General features: G+C 38.0%; 1 protein-coding gene and 1 pseudogene across 11 annotated transcripts in view; both read left to right on the forward strand.

Moving 5' to 3' along the window:
* RNF38 (ring finger protein 38) overlaps positions 1–27,595 on the forward strand; it is a 118,567-nt gene that overhangs the window by 82,115 nt on the left and 8,857 nt on the right. For all 11 annotated transcript variants that reach the window (XM_024560273.4, XM_045195095.3, XM_045195096.3 and 8 more), the window contains 7 exons: positions 27–220; positions 8,711–8,924; positions 18,035–18,202; positions 19,419–19,589; positions 21,994–22,155; positions 22,465–22,571; positions 24,286–24,370. In XM_024560273.4, coding sequence (XP_024416041.2) covers positions 27–220; positions 8,711–8,924; positions 18,035–18,202; positions 19,419–19,589; positions 21,994–22,155; positions 22,465–22,571; positions 24,286–24,370 — 1,101 coding nt within the window. The remainder of the gene's footprint in view (positions 1–26; positions 221–8,710; positions 8,925–18,034; positions 18,203–19,418; positions 19,590–21,993; positions 22,156–22,464; positions 22,572–24,285; positions 24,371–27,595) is intronic.
* Positions 11,995–15,949, forward strand: LOC112304337 (dolichyl-diphosphooligosaccharide--protein glycosyltransferase subunit TMEM258 pseudogene; annotated as a pseudogene).

Raw genomic sequence — 27,595 nt, forward strand, 5'->3', positions numbered from 1 at the left:
TTGATTGATTTTTGTTGCATTGGCAGAGTGAAGATAGTCCAAGTCCCAAGAGACAGCGCCTCTCTCATTCAGTCTTTGATTATACATCAGCATCACCAGCTCCCTCACCACCAATGCGACCATGGGAGATGACATCAAATAGGCAGCCCCCTTCAGTTCGACCAAGTCAGCATCACTTCTCAGGGGAACGATGCAACACACCTGCACGCAACAGAAGAAGGTTAGTTGATTACAATTTATTTCTTAAATCTTAAAAAAGATTTGTGTCTTTTATCTGTAGGCATTTTATAAACACATCAACACATATGTATGTGTACACACACACAACAACAACATTAAAAGTTTAGATCCTGAGAGTTCATTTAGCTTGTGATTAACAGATGAAGAAATTCGTAGAGGTTAAAGTGATTTACCTAAAATCAATCCATACCGTTGTATATGAATTCAACTACCTTGAAGACTTTTTGCAGGCCAGCCTGCAGTCCTGATTGTGGAAAAGTGTATTTTATCATTCACAACAGGGGAATAAGTAGATCCTACTAATGACACAACTCCTCTTCACTCTATTCCTATTTCTTTTGTATCTTCTAAGGCAATTGGAAGCATAATTAGGTATCTTATAAAAGTGTGCAGTCTGTGGTATGAAGAGGGATTGAGGTTTAGTTTAATTCTCAGTCTTCTCTTTCATGGGACTTGGCTTTTGCTTTTCCTTCCTAGGAGAATACATTTCTTCCTGAGCTTTTTCCTATTTTAAAAAAAAAATTATTTATTTATTTTTAGAGAGGCGGTAAGGGAGCCATAAAGAGAGGGAGAGAAACATCAATGTGTGGTTGCCTCTCACATGGCCTCCACTGGGGATCTGGCCTGCAACCCAGGCATGTGCCCTGACTGGGAATCAAACCGGCGACCCTTTGGTTTGTTGGCCAGCACTCAATCCACTGAGCCACACCAGCCTGGGAACTGAGCTTCTTCCTCTTTGGTTGCTGTGTGAGGTCATATATTTCTTCCAGGGGAATAGTGCATCTTTGGGATGAGATGACTGTTTGCATGTCCAGGTTGTTGATAATCTAAGAAATATTTTTAATCTTGAATTAGGACTTTCAGGTAGAATGTTTGTGTCTCCTCAAAATCCATACGGTGAAGTCCTAACCCCCAGTGTGGATGTATTTGGAGATAGCGCTTCTAAGTCAGTAATTAAAGTTGAGTAAGGTGGTAAGTATGGGGCCTTGCTCTAAGAGGATTGGTGTCGTTACAAGGAGAGATAGCATGTGAGGACACAGCGAGAAGGTAGCCACTGGTCAAGAGGAGAGCTCTTGCCAGAAGCTAACCATGATGGCACCTTGATCTTGGGCCTAAAAGCCTTCAGAACTGTGAAAAAAATAAATTTCTGTTGTTCATACCTGACAGTCTGTGGTATTTTGTTAAGGACGACTCTAGGAAACTTAACACGGAAGGGGCCTTAAAGCCACCATTATTTGTTCCCAATGAGACAGAATAAACCTGTTTCTGAGCTATATTCTGTTGAAACACTAAGACTTTAACTTCCTGGTGCATTATTACCTAATTATGTGGGAATGTTTCGGTAAATAATGTTATGTCAACCAAGTAAAATGTTTTATAGCTGTTAAATAAGTGTAAGGAAATATGGTGGTTGGTTTGAAGGTTACAGCCTGAGCACCTGCTATAATCTTTCATATTTTATGCTGAAATGTGTCATGCATTCAGAAGAATTTGTGAAACAAGTGTACACTTAAAAGCATTGCACACAAGTGTACCCAATACCTAGGTTTTAAAAGAATATTGGTACTACCTCGAAAAACTCCCCTTCTTCCTTCCTAGAGAACAAACCCTTTCCTCTGATTGTCGTTCTTCCCTTGTTAGACTTTTTGATACCTATGAATGTATTCTAAAATAATTTTGGTTTTTGCCTATTTTGTTTTCAATTAAATGTATTCTTTGACTTAGTTTACTAAACATTCAGGGTTTTTGTTTTTTTTTAAATTTTTTGTTGTATTTTTTTCCATTACCATTTATCCCTCTTATACATACCCTTTCCCTCCCGCAATCACTTAACATTCTGTTTTTAATTTGGGTAGCGGTAGTTCATTTATTTTTACTGTGATGTAATCTTTTGTTATATCAACATACTGTAATTTATGTACCCATTTATTATAAAGAGTATTGTTAGGAACCTTCATAAACACATGTCCCTGGTGTACATGCATCAACATTTCATTAGGATAGAAGCCTAGGAGTACAATAGCTAGGTCATAGGAAATTCTCTGGATTAGAAAGGGAGTACAGAAGTGTCTGTTTCCTCATGTAGCAGCTAGCTGTGGGTTTTCAAATTGAAGGGAAGCATCATGCTCTACATTCATGATAACACAAAGGAGGGATGGGGGGGCACTTACCTAGAAAAGTAGCTGCTGGTAGGCCTACATTCTGTCTGGCAGTGTTTTACTCTCCTTACTCCGTTCTCCCTTTAATACTTCCTTGTAGGCTAGCTGTAAACTTAGCTGGCAGATGTTCTTCCAGAAGCAGGCTCTGCAAACAGATGCAGTAGTCAACAATAGTTAGAATAATTTCAAATACAAAGATGAGCACACAAAAAGGAAATACCAAACATTTGAGGAAAACCTAGCAAAGTGAAAGAAGGGCACTAAAACAAAGAACTTGAAGAAACAAAACGAACTAGAGTAAGTGTAACAGGAGATATGCAAGAGGAGATTGATTATATCTATAAAAATCAACGAAAAATCTTAGTTGGTAAAGTTAAAAATTGAATAAATGGGCAGCAAAAGTGTCTTCATTTCTAGAAGATCAAGTGGAGGAATCTTTCCAGAATGTGGTATAAAAGGGTAAAATGCAGGAAAGACAGTTTTTATGTATACACAGAGCCATCAGTTCTAAATATATCTAGTATTTTCAGGTGGAGATGGTAAGAGGGAAGAATTTTTTTTTTGAATAATACAAAATCATCTTTCAGAATTGAAGGAAGACTGCACGTGAGCAAGATCTTGGTGAAATTTCAGAACCATACATCAAGGATAAATAAATACTCAGTGTTTACTAACATTTCAAGAGAGTTCTACTAGCTGATTAATTATTTAAGTATAAAGCCACAGACAAAGAAGGACTAGTAAGATCCTCCCTGAAAGAATTATTAAATACTGTATTCTATCCAGAAAACAGAAGAATAAATACAAGAAGTAGGATTCAAGACAATTGTTTAAAAAAGAGAAAGAAATATGGGGAAGATCTTGAACATGAGATGGGGCAGAGCGGAGGGAAGGAAAACTGTATTTTAATTATTTTCCCCACTAATGCTGAGTCAGTCTGGGTGTTTCTACAAAAGTGGAAGGAAGTATGTGTTTAAAATTTTAAGGGTAAATCAGTAGAAGAATAGAACTAGAATGTGTAACTTTCACACTGAAACAGCTTGTACAGAAAACTCAATCCATCAAAAGGCAGGAGGGAACAGCTTTGTGCTATTTACAAGTGATACGTGTAAAACAAAATGACAAAGTAAGTATCTATCACCAGTGTAAAGTCAACTGAAAGAAATATTTGTCCATTTTTATCATTATTTCTTATTTATAGATTTTCTAATAACTCTTCCTAAATGTTCTACCACAAAGGTACACTTAACGAAGATTTAATGAGAGGCAGTATAGGAAAGATAGGGACCAAAATTATTAAGGGACTTACCCGTCAACACAAGGACTTGGATCTTAATTTGTGTTTGGTTTGAGAGCTATTGAAATTATTTTTAAGGAGGGAAGTATAAGAGCAAGTAACAACAGAATAAAACGATTTTAAAAGGGGCCCTTAAAGCTTGCGGTCCAGTGTTGTTTCAGGGGGTGAGCAGCGTGAGCTTATATATTCTATTGTAATCTTAAGATTTCATAACTTAACATCAAGACTTAAGATTGATGGTATTTCATAGTTTAATTGGCAACTTTTCCCCTCTTTTGGTGATACATAAAAATGTTCCTTTAAAGTATTTTTACAGGTAGTGCTCTTGTTGCTACATGGGATGCTTGTTGCCAGGTTCATGAATTACTTGCTTAAAGCCAGTTAGCTTCTCAGATAAATAAGTAAAATAAGATATTCGTATGGATATAAAAACACATTATGTGCAAGTATGAGTTAGTATGCATAGATAAAATTTCTGTTTGGTTCCCTTAAAGAGACCAGAAACAGTGATATGACTCCCAGGTAGCACACCTGGCTTCAAAATATGAGCCACTCTGCAATGAAAGGTTCCAAGACTCTTTGGAGAACTGGTTAATTCCAGAACTGGTGTAGGGAAAATACAAGATAAAACCACAGCATATGGGAGAACCAAGATGGCGGCGTAGGTAGACACACTGCGCCTCCTCGCACAACCAGAACTGACAGAGAATCGAACAGCAAGGGGGACCGACACCAAGGAAACAGAAAATAATCATTCATCCAGACTGGTAGGAGGGGCGGAGACGGGCACCGGGGTGGAGAGGACTCGCGTGGCTGTGGCGGGACTGAGACTGGCGGAGTGTGGGACAAATGGCGCAGGCAGTCCGAGCACTAGCAGACCCTGCGGCCCCACGTTTGCACAGATAAACCCAGAGGGCCGGACTCAGAGTCGCAGAGAGTGGGGCAGGCAGAGTGGAGGGTAGCACCCTGTGGCACCACATTCGCCCACAGATAAACCGGACAAACGGCGGGGAACGAAGCAGACCGTGCAGCCCAGGGCTCCAGCTCGGGGAAATAAAGCCTCAAACCTCTGATTGAAAGCACCCCTGGGGGTTGGGGCGGCAGCAGGAGAGACTCCCAGCCTCACAGGAGAGGTTGTTGGAGAGACCCACAGGGGCCTAGAGTGTGCACAGGCCCACTTACTTGGGAACCAGCACCAGAGTGGCCCAGTTTGATTGTGGGTATCAGAGTGAAAGATTGAAATCCGGAGGAGAGTGAGGGGGGCGCCATTGCTCCCACTCGGCCCCTCCCCCACATACAGGGTCACAGCACAGCAACCAGCGTTACCCCGCCCCGGTGAACACCTAAGGCTCCGCCCCTTAAAGTAACAGATACGCCAAGACAAAAAAAAAAAAAAAAAGGCCCAAATGACAGAACACTTCAAAGCTCCAGAAAAAATACAACTAAGTGAGGAAGAGATAGCCAACCTATCGGATGCACAGTTCAAAACACTGGTTATCAATATGCTCACAGACTTAGTTGAATCTGTTCGAAAAGTAGATGAAAAAATGAAGCCTATGCTAAGAGAAACAAAGGAAAATGTACAGGGAACCAATAGTGATGAGAAGGAAACTGGGACTCAAATCAATGGTATGGACCAGAAGGAAGAAACAAACATCCAACCAGAAAAGAATGAAGAAACAAGAACTTGGAAAAATGAGGAGAGGCTTGGGAACCTCCAGGACACCTTGAAACGTTCCAACATCCGAATTATAGGGGTGCCAGAAGGAGAAGAGGAAGAACAAAAAATTGAAAACTTATTTGAACAAATAATGGAGAACTTCCCCGATCTGGCAAAGGAAATAGACTTCCAGGAAGTCCAGGAAGCTCAGAGAATCCCAAAGAAGCTGGACCCAAGGAGGAACACACCAAGGCACATCATAATTACATTACCCAAGATTAAACGCAAGGACCTACATCCAAGATTACTGTATCCAGCAAAGCTATCATTTAGAATGGAAGGGAGGATAAAGTGCTTTTCAGATAAGGTCAAGTTGAAGAGGCTCATCATCACCAAGCCCTTATTATATGAAATGTTAAAGGGAGTTACCTAAGAAAAAGAAGATCAAAAATAGGAACAGTAAACATGACAGCAAACTCACAGTTATTAACGACAACACATAAAACAAAAACGAGAGCAAACTAGGCAAACAACTAGAACATGAGGGTTGTCAATAAGGGAGTGGGAGGGGGAGAGGGGGGTAAAGGTACAGAGAATAAGTAGCATAGATGATAGGTGGAAAATAGACAGGGGGAGGATAAAAATAGTGTAGGAAATGTAGAAGCCAAAGAACTTATAAGTATGACCCATGGACATGAACTATGGGGGGGAATGTGGGAGGGAGGGGGGTGGGCAGGATGGAGTGGAGTGGGGGGGGGAATGGGACAACTGTAATAGCATAATCAATAAATATATTAAAAAAAAAAAAAAAAAAAAAAAAAAAAACCACAGCATATTGTGGTGCCAGATATTAAGGAAGTGGTCAAAAGGATAGGGACATAGTGAAAGCGCACAGGAGCCAAATTAAAAGTGCTCCCATTGGACAAAGTTGAAATAATTTGAACAACAAAATAAAGTAATGGCCTATACCATAGCCCAAAGAATAAACTAAATACCCATGAGCACATACTGATTGTGAATAACTGAGTAAACTAATGTGAGAGAAGCAACAGCTCTTCCTTACAGAATTCCAATTAATACATGTAGAAAAATGAGGGCGATAGAAAATCACTATTAGAATATCGTAATGATTGCTAACTATCCATGCATGCTAAAATGATTGGCAGACTTTCCATGGAAGCAGACTAGTAATTACAGATGGAAGAAAGTTCTGAAGTAGAGGGTGTTGTCAGGTACCAGGTTAGCCAAGTGGTCAGGGATACATAAATATCTCCCAGGGACGTACATTGATTGCTGTGCTCCTTCCGGTATGCAGTGAAAGGGCATGTCACCACCTCTGTATCCTGTTCATTAATGCCCAGCCTCAGGTACATCATGAGAAAACATCAGGGAAGCCCAGGTTAAGGAACGTTCTGAAGAGTAAAGGTCATGAAAGCCAAGGAAAGACTGCGGAAATGTGACAGATTGGAGAAATTAAGGAGACATGATGACTGTATGAATAATGAGATCTTGCATTGGATTTTAAGACAGTGAGGGGCCATTGGTGGAAAAGCTGGTAAAATCTCAATACATCTTGTTATTGAATTGATAGTGTGATACTGAGGTTTATTTTTAAATTTTGATAATTTTTTATGCTAATGGAAGATACTAGCATGAAGGAAGGAAAGCTAGTTGAGGGCTTTGCAAAACCTATACTGAAATTGTCTCAAAATAAAACATTTAAAAAGTGAGTTTAAGCCCTGGCCAGTGTGGTTCAGTTAGTTAGAGTGTTGTCCCATAAGGTGGCTGGTTGATTCCTGGTCAGGGCAAATGCCTAGGTTGTGGGTTCGATCCCCAGTCACGGCACATGGGGGAGGCAACTAATCAATTTCTCTGTCTCTCAATACAATATGTAGTTTTTTGAAGGAAAAATGCAAAAAGATATGCTAAAAATAAAGATGGAAGAAGCAATTAGTGGAGCAAGAACCTGGGGGATGGTATCAAGAGTTACTATTAAAGGAGTTAATGTGACGAAGGAGTGTCAGGTTGAGCAGTTCGGAGTGAGAAGAAACAGGTGAAAAGTAGAGAGAAAGGGGACCTGACTCAGTAAAGATTGCTGAGGTGGCTGTGTGCACCTGTGTGTAGAAGGGAGCTATTCAGCTTCTTTCACCAAAGTGGAGTACATTTTAATGAGTCCTGGTGCTTCTTCGAATTGCATTGGTGCTGAGCCATTGTAAAGAGCAGTAGAGGTGAATTGTGGAGTTGAAGGGAAGTACAAAATGGAATTTTACTCAAAATAACTTGTTATATTTGTGCTAAACTACAAAGGTGAATGGTGCATAGAGAGTAAAAATGGTTTCCTTCAATAACCAGATTCTAACTTAAAAATTCTGTATATTGGTGGAATATTTATGCTGACACTCTGTCATTTTCATTCTCAGTTTTTACTCAGTTACTGTTATACTTGCAGTTGTCAACCAATGTTCTTTATTTATTTTTCTACTGATTTTTTTGAAATTGTCATTTTGGGGATATAGAGCTATGTCTTTATGTTTTAGCCGAATAGACAAACATAAGTTCCTATTAGCATATGTGGAATGAATATTGGCAAGATATATTAAATTTTGTTATATAATGTTTATAAAATAAAGGCAGAAAAATAGTAGGTTAAACTATGTGAAATTGCTGATAATTGTGTATAAAGCAATTTCATACAATTAAACCAGAAAAGCAATGACATTGATTTCTAAATACTTTCAGAGCTGAATACCAATTTTGTTTTATTTTAAAAATATATGTATATGCACACATTGTAATATATGTGTAATATAATATATAAAAAGCTGATATTTACCAGAGGGGAAAGGAATAGGATGAAGAGTAAAAAAGGTAAGGAGAATAAGAGACACAAATTTCCAGTTTTAAAATTGGTAAGTCACAGGGATATGATACACAGCAGCAGTGGGGAATATAGTCAGTATTGTGATAGCCTTGCACAGTAAAAATTGATCACGTAATATGTTCTAAAATGAAAAGATTTTCCAGACCACATTCTTTTTTTTTTCCAGATTTATTTTTTTATTTAATTGTCAGGTGGTCATTAGACTCACAGCAATCATTTCTTTGGGTATTTAAATTTGAATAACTGTTTTATACCTGAAACTAAGATAACATGTATATTAGCTATATTTTAATTTAAAAACATATTCAAATTTGTAAGTTTTTATAGCTGATGGGGAACTACAGCAATTACTTAATACTCAAGCTTACCTTAGCATAAACTGCTGATGGATTATAAAGAGAAATGATACAGAATCCTGATGTATCACAACAGTGAACATTGTAACGACGTTTATGACATTTGCTGTGTTACAGTCCTCCTGTCAGACGCCAGAGAGGAAGAAGGGATCGTCTGTCTCGACATAATTCCATTAGTCAAGATGAAAATTATCACCATCTCCCTTATGCACAGCAGCAAGCAATAGAGGAACCTCGAGCCTTCCACCCTCCGAATGTATCCCCCCGCCTGTTACACCCTGCTGCTCATCCACCCCAGCAGAATGCAGTAATGGTTGACATACATGATCAGGTATAGTAACGGAATGTGCGAGAAACACAGATGTTAAAAGTTGGTGGCAGTTTGTTGAGGTTTTTTCTTGTGAATTTATTTTAATTTTAACTAAAAGGAAACAGTTTTATCTAATATGAAGCAATTAAAGGTTGATCATTTTACATAAGGATTGAAATACAAATTCTATATAGCTTCCTTAGAGAAAGTTGAACTTTTTTAAAAATTAAGATCAAAGGTATGAAAACCTAAAAATGACTGTTTAGTAGTTGGTTTCAAATGACTGATAGAGGATTAATAGGACATATTCAGCTGATGTTTTGAATACATATCCTTACTTCCCTCTTCCAGTTTCTTCTGAAGTGTTTCAATAGGCAAGATAGTTGGGTGCTCCTTTAAATGTTCCATAGGTCTCCAAGGAAATGACAGGTACAAGGCTTAATTTCTTCCAGGAACTGAGAAGAACTACCTGAGGAGAGGGCTTGGCAGCCTTCAGAGCCCAAGGATAAAGACCAAATTGTATGATTTTTCTTTCTGTGGAGTTTCTAAGGTCAAAAGAGACACAAATCTAGTATTCTTATAAAGTTGCTGAATTTTAAAAACAAGGAAAAGTCTTGCAAGTTCATAGACAAGACAGATTACAAAGGAAGGCAACAGACTAGCACCCAGTATTGCATCTACTGCGCTGGGTGATGAAAGCACTGCAAATACTGTGTACTGACCACTGAAAGAAAATCTCTCCCCCAGATGCCGTTGTTCTGTCATGTTCTCCCCTTACGTTCCTGAAACACCTTTAAAAATTGATCACGTAGTAAGTTCTAAAATGAAAAGATTTTCCAGACCACACTCTTTTTTCCCAGATTTATCTTTTTAATGTAACTTTCATTGTATTTTTTTTGATTACCATTTAGTCCCTTTATACTCCCCCAGCAATCACCACACTTGTCCATGAGTCCTTTTTCCTTTTTGCTCAGTCCCTCCACCTTCTGGCCTCCCAGCCCTGACCACATTCTTCATGGTCAAAATCTGAAAAATTATAAATCATAAGTTGAAAAAACTGATTTAAAAATAATGACACTGAATTATTTGAGGCAAGATTATAAGTAGAAGGAAAAATGTTCATAGCAAAATCAGTTGGACATGCCTAAAGCTGTTCTCTGAGAAAATTTCATAAACCATTCATTATTTTAAAAATTGAAAATTTTAGATTTCAACTAACTGCTTGAGTGATTAGGGGAGAAAGTAGAGTAAACCAAAAGGAATTGAGAATAACCAACCAAACAGGAAAAACAACCAAAATTAATAATAATGGAAATCTATTTTTAAGAGAAGTAGTTCTAGAAAAACTCAATCCTGGTGCTTTGAAAAATTGATAAGAATGGCACACTTCTTGTGAGGCTTGCTTAAGGAGAAAAGGACAAGTGTAAAGAAGAATAGGAATGATTAAAAGATACATATCTACACATGAAAACATTCAAAGAATTTGAAGGTCATTGTAATGTTTGCTGTGATGCATCAGGATTCTGTATTGTCTCTCTTTACAGTCCATCAGCAGTTATGCTAAAGTAAGCTTGAGTATTAAGTAGTTGCTTTAGTTCCCCATCAGCTATAAAAACTTAAAATTTGAATAGAATATGTTTTTAAATTATAGCACCTGTTTCATAAGAGATGTTGGGAGAATTAAGAGTTAATCCATTTTGAGCACTTGAACTAGTACAAGTGGTAAGTGCTCAAGTGTATTATTTCATTATTAACTATTATAATGAAATTCTGTATATAACCCTAAGGGTACAAAAAGAAAAAGGAAGCTCAAAAATTGACCCAAGATAATAGGAAAATTGGAATTACCACAGAAGCATGAAAGCTAATTAGAGATTGCCATTAAAAAGGCACAATGACCAGGTGGCTTCACAGCTGTTTCTTCTAATATTCAAGGAACTTTGATTTTAATAATATTCAAATGATTCCAGGCTTTTTCCCCCCCTAATGCAATTTTTGTAATGATTTTATGAAGCCAGTATAATTTTAATAGTAAAAGCAAATGAAGATAGCAATCACCCCCCAAAAAACTAGGAAAAACTCTCAAATACATAGGAAGAATTTCTCAACAAATATTTAAAAAAATACAATCTAGCAATGTATCAAAAGAATAAAAACCCATGTCTAAATAAGATTTATTCCCAAGTAAGAGAAGGTAGTTTAGTATGGAAGTATTCATATTACATCAAATAATAAAAGAAAAACCATATATGATTATATCAGAATATTTTGAAAAGTCAGTTCAAATTTAATAAAAACCTGCATAAAATAGAACAAGGAACTTACTTAAATATAATAAATAAACTAATAGCTCGTATTCTAATTGGTGAAAGACAAAACTGCTACAGAGGTACTCAGTCCATTTTAATTTAATGTTATTTAGAAGCTCTACCAAATACAGTATAATGTAGTAATGGATATTAAAAATTGAAAGAGCCCTGGCTGGTGTGGTTCATTTGGTTTGGAGTATTGTCCTGAAACCAAAAGGTTGTAGGTTCCATTCCCAGCCTGGACACATACTTAGGTTGCAGGTTCCATCCCCAGTCCAGGCACATACAGGAGACGATTGATGCTTCTTTCTTTCATCAGTGTTTCTCTCTCCCTCTTCCTCTCTCCCTAAAAGCAGTGAAAAATGTCCTTGGGTGAGGATTAAAAAAAAATTGAAAAATAATTTTATCTTTTTCATCCTTACTATATAATTGTAGAAGAAAACAGATTCTAGTTTAAAAGAATTTGATATGGTGCCTAAATGCAAATTCATTGTACAGAAAGCAGAAACATATTGATCAACAGTCAACTGATGAATAGATAAATGTTATATCTGTAAAATGGAGCATTACTCAAAAAAGTAATGCAGTACTAATTCATGCTGCACCATGGGCTAATGTTGAAAACATGCTAAGTAAAAGAAGCCACTCATGAAAGGCCACAGATTGTAGATTCCATTTACGTGGAATGTCTAGAATAAGCAAATTCATAGAAATGGGAAGTAGGAATAAGCAGTGATTGCTAATCATTAGCAGAAAAGTAGAATAAATAATTTCTTCATACCATGGAATGTAATATTCAAGGAATTAGAATTATGCCAGGTAAGCAATATCTGCAAGATACGGAGCAAGAGAAGCAAAATTGAAAATGTGAAGAAATATATACTGAACGTGGGTGTGTGTGTCCTCAAGTGAAGGGAATGGGAAGGTGGTTAAGGATGGAATCAGAGAGAGAAAGGGAAAAGACTACATTTCAGAAGAGGTGAGATCCTACTTAAAACAAGTTATGTGTTGGGTGTATACATGTATATTGAGAAATGAAAAGTTGTGTATGTAAGTATCAGAACAACCCAACATGGAACCTGAACAGACCTATAGCTGTAGCAGAAATTAAGGCATAATAAAACACCTACCTTTAGAAATTACATCTAAATTGCCTGATCTCTAAAGAACTGGTAATTCCAATTTAAAGCATTTCAAATCATAGTAAAAGAAAGCTTCCAGGTATATTTTATGAAGCTTACATAATGTTAATAATGAAATCTCATAGGCAGTACAACAAAACTCAATTATTTTCCATTTTGAATACAAATGCATATGTTCCAAATAATCATAGCTAGTGATGTAGTAAAAGAATCTATGAAGAGTTTTTGAAAGAATTATTAGTTTATCCTGGAAATGCAGGATCTTTAACATTAGGAAATCCTAAAAAATATATTGATTTTAGAGAGAGAGAGGAAAAAAAAAACATCAGTTTGTTGTTTCACTTATTTATGCATTCATTGGTTGATTCTTGTTATGTGCCCTGACCAGGATTGACCTGCAACCCTGGTAAATTGGGATGACGCTCTAACCAACTGAGCAACCCAGCCAGGGCAGCCATCATTCCTAATAAAAGGTCTTAAATGAAATGGAAATAGAGAAAAACAATCTATTAATAATATAACAAAAGCCACAAACTTAGAAGAAAACTTTGAGGAATAAATTTAATAATAATATAAAGAAAATTTCTTGAAGGATAGTACCATAGTATTGAGCATGTGGTAGAATAATGTTCCAGTGAAAAACCCTTAGTATAGAATTGTGTTCTTTGTAAAATAGCATAACCCTTAACATGATTAAGTTAATACAGATCAGAATATCAGTGGGTTTTGAAACTGAATAAAATTATGAGTTTATTTACAAAGGATAAATATTTGAAGATGGCCAAAAAATACAATGAAAAGAAAGTACAGTAACAGGAAGAATTTGTCTTACTAGATATTAACTTTTCTAGTAAGATACTGTACAGTAATTGAAACAGCACAGATGTGGCATGAAATAGATATTAGGTGTATGTGGGATGTTATTGAATGGAAAAATGATTGTATTTCAGTTTAGAGGGAAAAGGATAGTTTAATAAGTGGAACAAATACAATTTCAGGGGAAAACTAGAGCCCTACTTCACGCTACAAAAAAAAAGATTTTATTTGGGAGTATAAATTAAATATAAAAAAATAAAAGTATTAGAAAGTTGAAGTTTCTACATGTTACAGTATGGGGCAAAAGCAAGCTTGTAGTTGTTTATATGGAAAATAATATAATTAATAAATAGTAACAGGAATAAACTCATGTACTCACAGCTGCAAGCCTACTTTTGCCCTATCCTGTATAACTTCATAAACTACAAAAGCTACATTTTGACTACATACAATAAATAGAAAATCATAAAAGAAAAAATTCCATTGAAATGTTTATCAAAAGATAAAATATAGACTAGGAAAATAGTTTTTTACACATGACAAGCAATAGGTGCTTATTTCTAGTTAAACAAAACTAAATGAATGGATAGACAATATAATAGAAAATGGGCAGTGAGCAAAGGAGTCCCTAATGCCCCTGGCCACGGGACCAGCCTGTTAGGAACCCAGCCGGGTTCAAAGCTCTCCTGAGCTCCGCCTCCTGTCTCCTCCCCCCATCCACCAACTCCACCCACCCCACACCTTCCACAAAACTGGTCCTGGTGCCAGAAAGGTTGATACAGATTACTTAAGAAAGAAATCGAAACAGTTAATAAATATTGTAAGATGTTTAACCTCTCATCAGAGAAATACAAATTTAAAAGCAAGCATGTTGACACTGCTTCTTCATTCTTCAGGTAGATACGCATACTTGTAACCCAAGTATATCTACCGTGAGTGGAGATGCTGTGAAATGAGTCCTGTTGTTACTGCTGGGGTTGTAATTTATTACATCCAGCCTTTTGCAAATGTTTAAAATACATGTATCCTTTTACCCAGTGATACCTCTGAAATAAATTAAGCTATTAATACATAAGAATATATATTCAACAATACTTTTACAAAAGAGTGAAAACAACTTGGACATCCATTAGTATACAAATGATAGGGCTGTGTTGAGTGCGTTTACTTGAGATATCTGGCCAGTATCAGAAAGAATGGTTGCCTTGCTGGTGGAGAGTGGCGGATTACCCTGTGCCCGGCAAAGTGGAACTTGAGGCCATGAACAGATAGACCAGCCGAGTGAACCCAGCTGTCTTCCCCTCATCTGACCGTGTTACACTGTTACCATTGGCATGTTCTTCACCACCGGGTTCTTCGTGTATGAGGTCACCCTTTACCAAGTACGCTTAGGACATTTGTACCTAGAGCTCCTCATCTTGTTGGTGGCCTTGTTCTTTATGGGTTTCGGTGTCCTCTTCCTGCTGCTCTGCATTGGTTTCTGTGTATGAGCTCCCAAAAGTTCCAGTCAGCAGCTTCACTGAATCCTTGCTTTTGTAAATTGATTTTTTTACTATTGCTGGAAGTGTCCTGCCTGCTACTCCCAATAAAGGCAGATGTGTGACAGGAGAAAAAAAAAAAAGAATGATTGCCTTTAACTTACTTGAAGAGATATCTATAATATTAATTGAAAGATAAGTTGAAGGGCAATGCGATCTCATTTCTATTAAGAAAACAAAAACAAATGACAACAGTTTGTGGGTAATCGTACTTGTTGTATGCTCATGGAGATGTGGAAGGATGTTATTAAGGTTGTTTGTCTCAGGATAGGAAGAATGAGAATAAGACTTAACAAAAGAGAAGAAAATTATTTAACTTTTTTATCTTCTGTTTTTATTTTTTTAATTATATTTTATTGATTACGCTATTACAGTTGTTCCAGTTTTTTCCTCTTTGCTCCACTCCACCCAGCACCCTTTACTCCCTCAGGCAATTCCCACACCATTGTTCAAGTCCGTGGGTGCACATAAATTCTTTGGCTACTCCATTTCCTATGCTGTACTTTACAACCCCAGGGCTATTTGTACTACCAATTTGTACTTGTGTTAATCCCCTCACCTCTTCCCCCAACCCCCAACACGCCCCTCCCATTTGGAAACCATCCAGAAGCTCTCTATATCCATGATTTTGTCTCTGTTCTTGATTGCGTAGTTTTTCAGATTTAATTGATGATACAGATTTATTGCCATTTTATTGTTCATAGAATTGATCTTAAGTAAGTCCCTTTAATATTTCATACAGTTATGGTTTGGTGGTGATGAACTCTAGTGTTTTGTTTGTTTGTTTGTCTGGAAAGCTCTTTATCTGCCCTTGGATTCTAAATGATAGTTTTGCTGGGTAGAGCAAACAACCTTGGCTGTAGGTCCCTGCTTTTCACGATTTTGAATATGTCTTGCCAATCCCTTCTAGCCTGCAAAGTTCCTTTTGAGAAATCATCTGACAGTCTCCTTTTTAGGTAATTGTCTGCTTTTCTCTTGCTGCTTGTAAGATTCTGTCTCTATCTCTAACTTTCGGCATTTTGATTATGATGTGTCTTGGATTGGGCCTCTTTGCATTCATCTTGTGTGGAACTCTGTGTGCTTCCTGGACTTACATGTCTATTTCCTTCACCAAATGAGGGAAGTTTTCTTTCACTAGTTTTTCAAATAGAATTCCAATCTCTTGCTCTTTCTCTTCTTCTTTTGGCATTCCTATGGCGCAAATGTTGGAACCATTGAAGTTGTCCCAGAGGCTCCTTACACTGTCCTCATTTTTTTGGATTTTTTTTTCTTCTTCTTGTTCTGATAGTGGTTTTTTGCTTCCTTATGTTCCAAATCATTTTCATTCTTGGCTTCATGCACTCTTACTGTTGTTTTCCTGAAAATTGTTCTTTATTTCAATTAATATATCCTTCGTTTCTGACTAGATCTTTTTTTATGCTGTTGAGGTCCTCATTCAGATCTTTGAGCATTCTTATAACAAGTGTTTTGATCTCTGCATCTGATAGATTATCTCCATTTTGTTTAGCTCTTTTTCTGGAGTTTTGATCTGTTCCTACATTTGGGCCATGTTTCTTTGTCTCCTTGTTTTGGCAGCCTCCTGTGGTGGTTTTTATGTATTAGGTAGAGCTGCTATAACTCCCTATCTTGATAGTGTGGCCTAATGTAGTAGGTGTCCTATAGGGTCCAGTGGCACAGCCTCCCCTATCACCCAAGCTGGGTACTCGACATGTGCCCTTCATGTGGGCTGAACACACACCCTCCTCAGGGTGAACCTTGATTGCTGTTGGCATATCAATGGGAGGGATTTACCCAGGCCAGTCAGTTGCAAAGATTGGCTGTGACCACTGATCACCAAACTCTGCCCCCATGGAGGATCAGCTGTGCAAGGGCAGGGTGCTCCACCGTGGTCTGTAGCTGTCCACTGGGCGTTCTGGCCCTGGGGTTTCCCGGGTGGTGCAGGCGAAGGTCAGCCCTAACCTGTGTTTGCCCGGGGCCACCCAGAATGAGCTATAAAGCAATTTGAGATGGCTGCTACTTGTGCTGGGCTTGGAGGTTCTCAGGCAAAGCCAAGCTGTGAATCTAGGCTGGCTGCTGCTAGTGCTGGGCCTGGGGTCACTTAGCAAGAAGAATGGGGGCTAGGGGCTCACTGAGGCCTGCTTGCCTTTGCTTGTTTGAGAAGATTTAGGAAGTTGTAAAGTGTGAGCCAAAACCAGCCATTCATAATGGAAAAGCCACTGGTAACAGTTTGGGTGGGTCCATAAGTTGGTTGGAACAGAGGCTCAGGGGATCTCCAGGGCAGGGGAAACAGTGTTAGCCAAGTCGATGGAGTCTTAGATGTGGCACCTGCCTGCTGGCTCTGTGGAGGAGAGTTCAGAAAAGGGCCTCCACTTGCCTTTCTGTCTGGAAGAAAGCTGCCCCCAGCTCTCACCTTGATGCCAGACACTTCAGTTCCTCCCTGTATACCAGTGGTGCCTTTCAAGCTGCTACTCCAGTTCTGGAGCTCAGAGGGAGTAAGTCTGAATAAGTCCATTTGTGGGTTCTTTAAAGGGAACTGCATGGGACTCCAGAATTTTTTTCCACCATCTTTTACAACCAGAAGTTATGAGGATTTACCTTCCGAGCACTGGGACCCTGGGCCAGAGGGCCTAGTGTGGGGCTGGGACTCCTCGCTCCCCATTTATCTCTCCCCAATTTTTGTCTGCCACATGTGGATGTGGGACCAGTCTTTTCAGATTTACTCTGCCCCTCCTACCTGCCTGGGTGGCTATGTTTTCTTTCATTCTGTAGTTTCCGGACTTCCATTCATCTCGATTTGTGGTGGTGCTGAGTGATGGTGGTCCCATAGTTGCCATTTTGATGTTGTGCGAGGAGGGGAGCCGTGTTTACCTAGGCTTCCATCTTGACTTGAAGTCTGTCCTGTGGTTTTCTATTTTAACTTTTTAAAATACTACCCTTTATTGTTCTAGTAATTAAACAATTTTTTTTTCCTTTAGGATATGGCCAGGTACTAAAAGATGTGAGCTGTCATTTTTCCAGTTTTTCTCTTTAGAAAAATTTTCATCAGGCTAGAAAAGTTAATACAGCAATTCATTATTTTCCAGGACTTCTCAGGAAATCTTTTTTTGGGCAAGTTTAGTCCCAGTTCTGTGGGTATCATATACTACTCTTGAGACAAACAGGTTTTTCTATCCAGTGACAGTGTTTAGTTGAAACTATTGGTGAAGTACATTGTGAAAATCTGTGTACCCGAGGAAAATCAATAAATGATCAGATTTTGATTGTTAATTGTTGATATTTTACCCAAACGGCTAAAATTCTAACATTGTGTTTTTCTTTCCCAATAGCTCCATCAGGGCACTGTCCCTGTTTCTTACACAGTAACAACAGTGGCACCACATGGGATTCCACTCTGCACAGGCCAGCACATCCCCGCATGCAGTACACAGCAGGTCCCAGGATGCTCTGTGGTTTTCAGTGGGCAGCACCTCCCTGTCTGTAGTGTGCCTCCTCCAGTAAGTCTGTGTGCTCTGTCTGTAGATCAGCTAAGTGTGTTACAAAGATTTAAGAGATTGCCTTCTGTAGCTTTTCTTTTCCAGCTAAAGAAGGTTATTTATTATGTTGCAATGGCTACCTCAGTAGCTTTCTCATAGTACAGTTTAAGGAAATTAGCTTTATACTTTGATATATTTTTACATTAATTAAACTATACATATTTGAATATCCTGAAGGTCAAAGCATGTTCCCTCATATACCAGCACCGTTTATAATTAATCTTAATTTAGGTTGGCCTTAGAGTATTCAACATAGGATATTGGACTAGTTAGTAATAAAGTCTAGTTAGTGATCAGTAATAGTCTCAGCACTTACTGGGTTTTAACAGGCACTTTGAGTGCTTGGTCTATGTATTCCTGCTAATAAGAAGCCCGTGGTGAAAATGGTATCCCCATTTTCTAAATGATGAAATGTCACTTTCTTGCTTAATGTCATGGAGACAGTATGAAAGAACATGGCTTCACACCTACTTCCTTCTGCCCCTTAAACTTGTTCTATCTTTTAATCTACTAACCTCCAGTCCAGCCTCCTTACTTCACAAATGATGTTGCTGAAATCCAAGAGATAAAAATGACTTGTCTAAGGTCAATAATGTTTTCAAAGTAAAGCACTTCGCTAAGTCTGTTAATATAAAACCTTTGTTTGAATGTGAAATTAAAACAAACACTCGCATGCAAACATCAACCCAGTTTGTCAGGTTAATTTGCCCAAGCTTGGTTGCTCAGCGACAGATTATGGAACCAGTGTGCTAGGTCTGCAGACTTTGAATATTGAGAATTGGCTTCCTATAAATATAAAAATCTAGAAGTAAGCAATTTCTACAAGATTGAAAAAGAGAGCTTCTTGGAAAGCAGTGTATCTGCTACATGTTAAACCAAGCAGAGATTCCTCCACTTTCCTCCCCATTTCATAGGTGTTGTTAAGGCTAAAGTAGAAGTGAGGTGTTTTGACTGATTTGTAAGAGCTATATAAAATACAGAACAATTACTAGTCACCAGTATCTTACTAATAGATGTAAACATACACTAGTATTTTGTTTGTTAATATAGGTTATTAAAACACTTCGGCTTGATTTGGGAGGAATATGGCAATAACATCTCTAGCTCACTGTATAGTTTTTTTAAATTAATTGTATATTCTGGTACTTTTAACAGAAAATAATAATTTCTCTTACAGATGCTACAAGCATGTTCAGTTCAGCACTTACCAGTACCGTATGCTGCGTTCCCACCCCTTATTTCCAGTGATCCATTTCTTTTACATCCTTCTCACCTTTCTCCCCATCATCCTCCTCATTTGCCACCACCAGGCCAGTTTGTCCCTTTTCAAACACAGCAGTCACGATCGGTAGGTATTTTTATTCTTACGTCTTTAATTTTCACAGAATGTTTAGATCTAAAAGGCAGATTAATTTAGTAGATGTAAGTTGTTACCATTTGAAAATTGTAATGTAGGCTTTCTTCTGGTTCTTAAAAAAGGAATCCACAAACATACAAATTAATGTAGGTAATGTATCTAGAATTATTTTGGTTTCTGAAACTTTTCTAAGTTATTTTATGTCACTTGTCTGATTTAAATTTGTTCTTCATATCTGTAATACCTTGGGAAGTAAATGTGAAGAAAAAATTCTTCTATTTTTTCCATTTATTTCTAAAATAGAAAATGGAAATAATATAAAATATACAATGAAAAATATTGTTTATACTTGTTAGAATAATAGTTACACTTAGGTAAGTAAAGTAATCCTTTGAGCCTCAGTTGTTTGGGTTTTCTTTTTTTTTGAAGGCCTGTTTTTTTTTTTCACTTTGTTCTCAGGAAAGGTAGATGAGATAGTCTGTTAACGTAGTTAATTCTGTCCTGGGACTGCAATACAGCTGAGAGGCATGTTATTTTAGGGGTTAGAGAAGGTAAGTACTGGATAAGTGGAAGGATTGGACACAGAAAGAACACACAGTTGGTGTTTTATTTTGGTTTTGGTTTTGTTTGGTTTGGGGGGGGACAGGCCAAGTTGAACATGTGAACCATCAGGCATTAAGAGAGAATAGGAGAAAGAACATACGGAAATGGTTAGAGTGGAAAATTTCAGCCCTGTGATAAAAGGAACTTGACAGCCTATTCTAGCAGAGGCAAACCATCCTTTACTAAGGGTTTATGCACCATGCTGGGTCACAGACAGGGGTGAACCTATCTGGCTGCTTTCCTGAAACTGTAGAAGCCAATTTTGACAGAAGTTTAGTCAATCCAAAAAGCTAAGACTACTTATACAAGAAAATCTTTTATTAGAACTGGGTCAAGATTTATGTCAGGATGTTCCTTTGTTTCCAGTATCTGGGAATTCAAAGTTAAAGCAATTTGACCATCGTTTGGAATTATTTAAAAGGTCCAGTCACATAGCCAAATCAGAACTTGGGTTCACTTGCATTGCATAGTGTCAGCACTCGTGATTTCTCTCAAGCATACATAAGCTTACAAATTAAAAGTGTTAGTAATGTGTGTTACTGCTCTCAAACTGTGGGAGAGAGTCAGGTTAACATTTAAGAATATGTTGAAAACAATCAACACAAAAATGTGTACACAAATGTTTGTGGGAACATCATTCCTAAGAGCCAAAATGCAGAAATGCACATGTCTGTCAACTGATGGATGAAGAGAGCATGGTGTATCTATACAGTGGGTTTTTATTCAACCATAAAAAGGAATGAAGTATCGATAAACAAACTACAAGATGGATGACCCTTGAGAACATTATGCTAAATGAAAGAAGCCAGATACAAGAGCCACAGTATTACGTGACTCTGTACGTATGAAATGCCCAGAATAGGCAAATATGTAGAAACGGAAGGCAGATTTGTGGTTGTCCTGGGCTTAGGGAGGACTGAGGGGAAATGGCCAGTGGACATGACTACTAATAGGCATGGGGTTTCGGGTGGGAAGAGTGGAGAGAAATGTTCTGGAATCAGATTGTGGTGAATAAACAAAAATGAGTTGGACCCCTTACTTAGGGTGAATTTTATTAGCATGTGAATTATATCTCAATCAGCTACTTTTTAAAAATCCCACATGGTATATGCTTTACATAGCACTATGTACTACTTTGTACATTGTCTCTGTTTAAAACACACTTTTGAAATAGGCTAGGAATGTGTTGGTTTTATAGATGATAATGTTGAGGTTCAGATTAAGTAATTTATATAAAAGTCCCATGGGTGGTTAGTGACCGCACCAAGAGTCTGTGTGATGCCAGAGCCCATAAGCTTTCTGCTACAGTGTAATGCCTACTGTCTGCTACAGTGTAATGCCTACTGCATCTTACCACATTAAGCCCTGGTTCTGAGTTCTAAATAAGTATACACTATGTTCAATTTAACGTAAGGGTTAAGTGTCTGAAAATCCTGTTAGTAGGTAATTTGAGTCATGTAATTGGCTTACTACCTGACTTTTTGCCTTTCTTTCTCTCATTTTATTCACATAGTAAATGTGAATAAGAAGGTTCACATAGTAAAAGAAATGTATCCTTTAACGGATCATGGAAATGTTTAATGACATATTTCAGAGACTTTCTTATGAAATTCAATTAAAGGCAGGAAAATTTTTACTACGTCTGTATGTCCACATGTATGAATTCAGATTAACATGAACATCAAGAAAGGCATGACCTTAAAAATCCTTGAGGGAGGGCATATTTGTTTCATTCTAGCACAGTCTGTCTAAACACGGGAAGTACATTAGTTCTCTTTGCCCCTGTCCTCAGCCCCTGCAAAGGATAGAAAATGAAGTGGAGCTCCTAGGGGAACACCTTCCAGTGGGAGGTTTTACTTACCCTCCGTCAGCCCATCCGCCGACATTACCTCCGTCAGCTCCTTTGCAGTTCTTAACACATGATCCTTTGCATCAAGAGGTGTCCTTCGGAGTAGTAAGTTTTCATTCATTGGTATTAATTTATTTGCTTTGATAACTTTTTTGAGTTTTGTTTCAGTAAACTCTGCATATTTGGAATTTTAAATGTATTGTTGAAATCATTGGTTTGGAAAATTGTATTTAAAAATCTTACCTATGTTTTAAACTAGTCATTACATCTGTGGGAATATTTAAGAAATATTAAATACCACTCCCAATAATGAACAGTAAAGAACTTTCCAAGTTTTTTTTTTTTTAAGAGATAGGTTAATTATTTATAAAGGTAGAATGTTCTTAAATTATTTAACACTTTTTTCTCCTACAGCCGTATCCTCCATTTATGCCTCGGAGGCTCACAGGACGTAGTAGATACCGATCCCAGCAACCAATACCACCTCCCCCTTACCATCCCAGCTTACTACCATATGTGTTGTAAGTTCTTTCTTATTTTAACAAGTTCTGGATTTTGACATTCTTGAGATGCTCTTTCCTTTATGAGTACCTTTTATGTGGTATATAATTTAGATTGTGTTGATTATTTGTTTTTATTTAATGTTAAGAGGTTGGGGTATGGGACCATTTAAGGGTAAAAGAGAGAGAAGGGCCAAGGACAAGGGAGAAGTGGGGGGAAAAGAAATTTGTGAGCTGGTAAATAGGTTTACCAAATCTAGAGGTAGAAAAGTTTAAAATTTTTGCTACTTTTATAAGTGGCATCACTTGCTACCTTCTATTATCCAGCTTTTGATGCTGCTGCTTCTCTCAAGGGAATGAAGAGAAGTTATTTCTATGCCTTAAATTTGAATCCTCTGTTAAGATTAAGTTTATAACAAGCACCCATGGTTTAATCATGATAGTTCTTTATTTCTCTCTCCTGAAATGAAGTCAAGAAGTGGGCAGTTCACGTATAGTTTGTTCAGGTACAGCCTGTGACTCTGAGGAATAGTTCTGCCGTCCTATGTCTTCCTCGACATCAGTGGTCCCCAACCTTTTTGGCACCGGGAACTGGTTTCATGGAAGACAGTTTTTCCACGGACAGAGTAGGGTAGGGCAGACAGGAGGCAGAGCTCTAAGTGTTGTATTACTCCTGCCAAATCCCATTGACCAGAATTAAGTCTCAAGTCTCTAACTAACTGCTAGAAAAGCTAGGAAATGCTGCATGTTGCCTTTATAAGGTCACGTGCCTAGTGCTGGCTGAGTAGCTCAGTTGGTTAGAGCGTTGTCCCCATATACCCAGGTTGTGGTTTCTATCTCATTGTGGTATGTACTCTACCAGACAGGGCACATACAAGAAGCAACCGATGAATGTATAAGTAAGTGGAACAACAATGTTTCTCCCCCTCTCACCTTTTCCCCCTCCCCTTCCCCCTCTCTAATTAAAAAATTTTAAATATATACACATATCTCTATTTTGATCATTTTGGCTCTCCCATCTTAGGATAAGGATAGAATAAGTCTTATAATCAGATAGGATAAAGTCTCCCATCTTAGTTCCTAAAATGATTTTAATGTCTTTTGTGTGAGCCTATAAATTTTAAAATCAGCAAGTCAGTTTCTACTTGAAAGATTGTATTTACTTTTAATGAGAGGGGAAGGGAGGGAGAGAAACATCATCAGTTGCCTCTTCTACATGCCCCATCTGGGATAAAACCTGCAACCCAAGCATGTGCCCCAACTAGGAATCAAACCGATTCCACACCCTTCACTCTGCAGGGTGACATCCAACCACCTTAGCCACTCCGGTCAGGGCTCAGTTTCTACTTTAAATAAGGCTTGCTGAGGTTTGGGTAGGGCTTGCTTGAAATTCGTAGATCAAGTTTGAAGAAAATTGATGTCTTAATATTGACTATTCTGGTCGACTTACACAGTATATTTCTCTATTATTTTTAAGTTTATCCTAGCAGTATTTTTGCCATTTTTATTATGTAGGTCTTGTATATGTGTTGTTAAATTCATTCCTAATATTTTATGTGATTTTATGCTATTGTGAATGGTATTTTTTGTGTCGATTTTTGTTTGTTGTTGGTGAAGGCCGTTTTTTACACTGATGCGCCCTAACCATTCTTTTTCCTGTAGCACTGACCTTTCCCCCGGTTCACTGATGGACTGTAATCATGTGTCAAAGCTGGTGTTGGTTCTTTTCCTGCAGATCGATGCTTCCAGTGCCACCTGCAGTAGGCCCAACTTTCAGCTTTGAATTGGATGTGGAAGATGGAGAAGTAGAAAATTACGAGGTTAGTAGGTGAACTTTGAATTAATTTGGGGAGTATTGTGTGCATAAATAGAATTGTTCTACTCAATTCATTCATCTGATTAAACATTATTAGGTGAATCCTTTGTACATTTCAGGATACAACTGTTTTAAACAGTGTTTGGCATTCTTAAGGATATTTTGTCATGTACCACACCGCTCCAGTAACAAGACCAACTTTTGGTGCTCTGTCGGAATTGCATACAACTGCTGTGAGAGAACGTAAATGAGAAAACAGTGAATTATGCATAGATGTGCTTGAAAATTTTGTGGAAGCCAGAAGTGTTTGAGCCAGTTCTTGAAGGTTGGGAAAATTTTCTCCTGTGTAAGGTTGAGGCAGGAAAGCGGGATGTTCTTGAGGACCCGCGTGCAGGCTGTAGGTAAGGCGAAAGGGACAAATTGAGATTTGACTAGACAGCTCAGCTGGTGGTTCTTGAGTATCATCGTAGGGAATGGACATAATTCTGAACTGTGAGAGGAAGGAGGGGCTAAATTTTTTGGTGCTAATGGTATCAGATCTCTACCTTTGAGTCAAAATTCTGCTAATAGCGTAATGGAAATAGATGGGAGAGGTTAAGGAGTTAGTGGTAGGGAGACCTGTGTAGGTCAGACAATGAATTATAAAATCATGCAAGTTTGAACTGTGGGAACTCTAAATAGAGTACATTCAAAGACATTTTTAACATTTGAATCAACAGGATTTGATTACTGAATGAATCGTTTATGGTAGTGTCAAGGGTGTGGGTGGGAGGGTTGCAAAAGATGCTCTACAAAAAGCTGCCCTATCCCAGAAAGAAGGCAGAAGGTGACAGTAGGTCAAGTAGTCGACATCATCTAGCTCAGATGATGTTGATGTTCGATTATTTGAAGTTAGGAATCGGAGGTGCAGTTTCGGGGTCGGAAGGCAAACTTGGATGTGTTGAATGTGAGTGACTGTATGACTTGGTTTTGATACTGTCAGCTGTCTTTCTCATCCCAGCCTCACGTGGTCTGTGTTTATACAGTATGAACACAGATGCTCCTTGGCTTATGGTGGGGTTACGTCATGACAAATCTAGCATTAGGTTGAAACTATCATCAGTTGACATGCATTTAAACTACTGAACATCATAGCTTAGCCCAGCTGGTTTCTACCGGACACGTGTTGCTTTCACATCACTGTACAGTGGAAAAGTCATAAGCCAAACCACCATTAGTCAGGACATCTGTGCTGGAACACCTTTTTTTAGGTGAATCAAACCCCCCGGGGACAGGGAGGAGATACACATGCTCACGCACACACACCCTCTCTCCTCTCTCTTTCTCTTTTAAAGTGCCTTTGATTTTTTTTTTTTTTTTTCCATGTGGAAGAGACCAGGCCAACTGCTAAATTCTTCTCTAGTTTTCAGAATGCCATTATGCAACCATTTTGGTACAAATATAATCACATTGCAGTATTCTTTGGATTCCATTTCCAGATTTCTTGAGAGAGAAAGGGGCTGTGATAATTTCCCAGTATGTTTGTAGAACACTGTTCATGTTACTTTTGTACAGAGCAGTAAGAAAAGGAGTTGGTTATCTGTCCTTTAGGTATTCTGTACTCAAATTAAGTCTTAAATTATGTTGCTGAAAGGACAGCTCTGCATTGAAGAGATTATATACATACCAGTGGGGGGGAAACAGTGATACTATCCCAGCATAAGAAGAAAATGTTGTATTTGGCATTGGAATCTCTTTCTAAACTGTATTTTGGGTTGAATAGGTTTGATCTTCTGCAGAGTCATACTTTAATCCAATCAAGAAAGTCTTACTTGCGTTTCTGGTTTTATCATTGTAGGCACATCTGAAATATGCCCTAGTCCAGAGTACTCAGCCAGTTTTTGAGTCTGCCCTATTCATGCTTGCCTAAGTGCGTTTGCTGCCTTTGCTCCTTCTGCCTAATTACTTTCCCCTTTCTTCCACATTTTCAAACAAAGCCATCAAACTGCTTCTATGAATGGCATTTCTAGTTCATTATCACATCTCAGTGAGTCTCTCCCTCCTTTCTATTCTTATAAAACCACACATAATAATCATGTTGTCTTGCCGACTGGATCATATAAATTGTTGAGGGCTTGATTATCATAACATTTTCCATTCAATAAGGGCTTAATGAACATATTTTATTGAATATAATTGCCATACTTGTGTTAGTTGACCTGAGTGTCCTATAGTACATATAATAGATGTATAATAGAGATCAGCTGTCATAAATTTTATATGCAAATTGTAATCAGCACCAATTAAATTTAACAATGTGCTATCCTGGCATTAGAAGGACTTAGGGGCATACAGTTCACAGGACGAGCAGTCTGTTTTCGGTGACCCAGTTCTCCAGATGAAGCTGTACCAATAACAGCACTGTGGCATCATCACATTAAAGCACCGCTGTCACAGCATTAGTTATTGAGATTTTTTTCAAGAAATTGTTCCTCTCATTGTCTCATCATTTCTTTGCCACCCATTCTCTTAGCGCTGTGGCAGCCTGTAAAGAGGGGAAGCAGCACACGAAGGGCTGACTGATTTTGGAGTAAAGCGAATGAATAATTAGAGCCATTGCAAACTGGGAGAAAGGAGATACTTGTATAAAATCAGTAAGCGCAATAGCTGCAACATATGCGAACACCGACTATGCTAAAATTCATGAGTTCATAGTGATACTTCAAAAAAGAAAACTCAGTGGCCTTACTCATCTGCACTTTGTATGTACATCATACTACTGAATACATTTTGGTGTGGGGCAGTTGCTCAATATAGAAGTATTTCATCTAATAAATGAAAGTGGTAGAATTAGAATATTATCATTTTTCTGTCTTTAAGAATGAATGAATCTAGGCAGTATTTCATTAGTGACTGCTAACATAACACCTAGGTGTGATGAGCTATGATTGAAATAGTCAGATCCACCAATTTATAGGAAATACAGGGGACAAGGAAACAGGTCAGGGGGGGTTCAGTCAGCAAAAGATACTTGAGAGACACATCAAGCAATGGGAATAAATGGATTTATTTGGATCCTGATTCGAATAAAGTTTTTAAAAGTGTTTTGAAAGTAATTGAAACAATCAGACATTTGATATTAAGGAATTTTTAATTTTTTAGGTGTGATGATATTGTGGTTTTCTGATTTTAAAAAAGTCTTTCATTTTTTTTGGAGTGGTGGTTCTCCACCTGGGGACAATTTTATCCC

Source organism: Desmodus rotundus, chromosome 1, assembly GCF_022682495.2.
Source record: "Desmodus rotundus isolate HL8 chromosome 1, HLdesRot8A.1, whole genome shotgun sequence".
In the NCBI taxonomy this organism is placed as follows: Eukaryota; Metazoa; Chordata; class Mammalia; order Chiroptera; family Phyllostomidae; genus Desmodus; species Desmodus rotundus.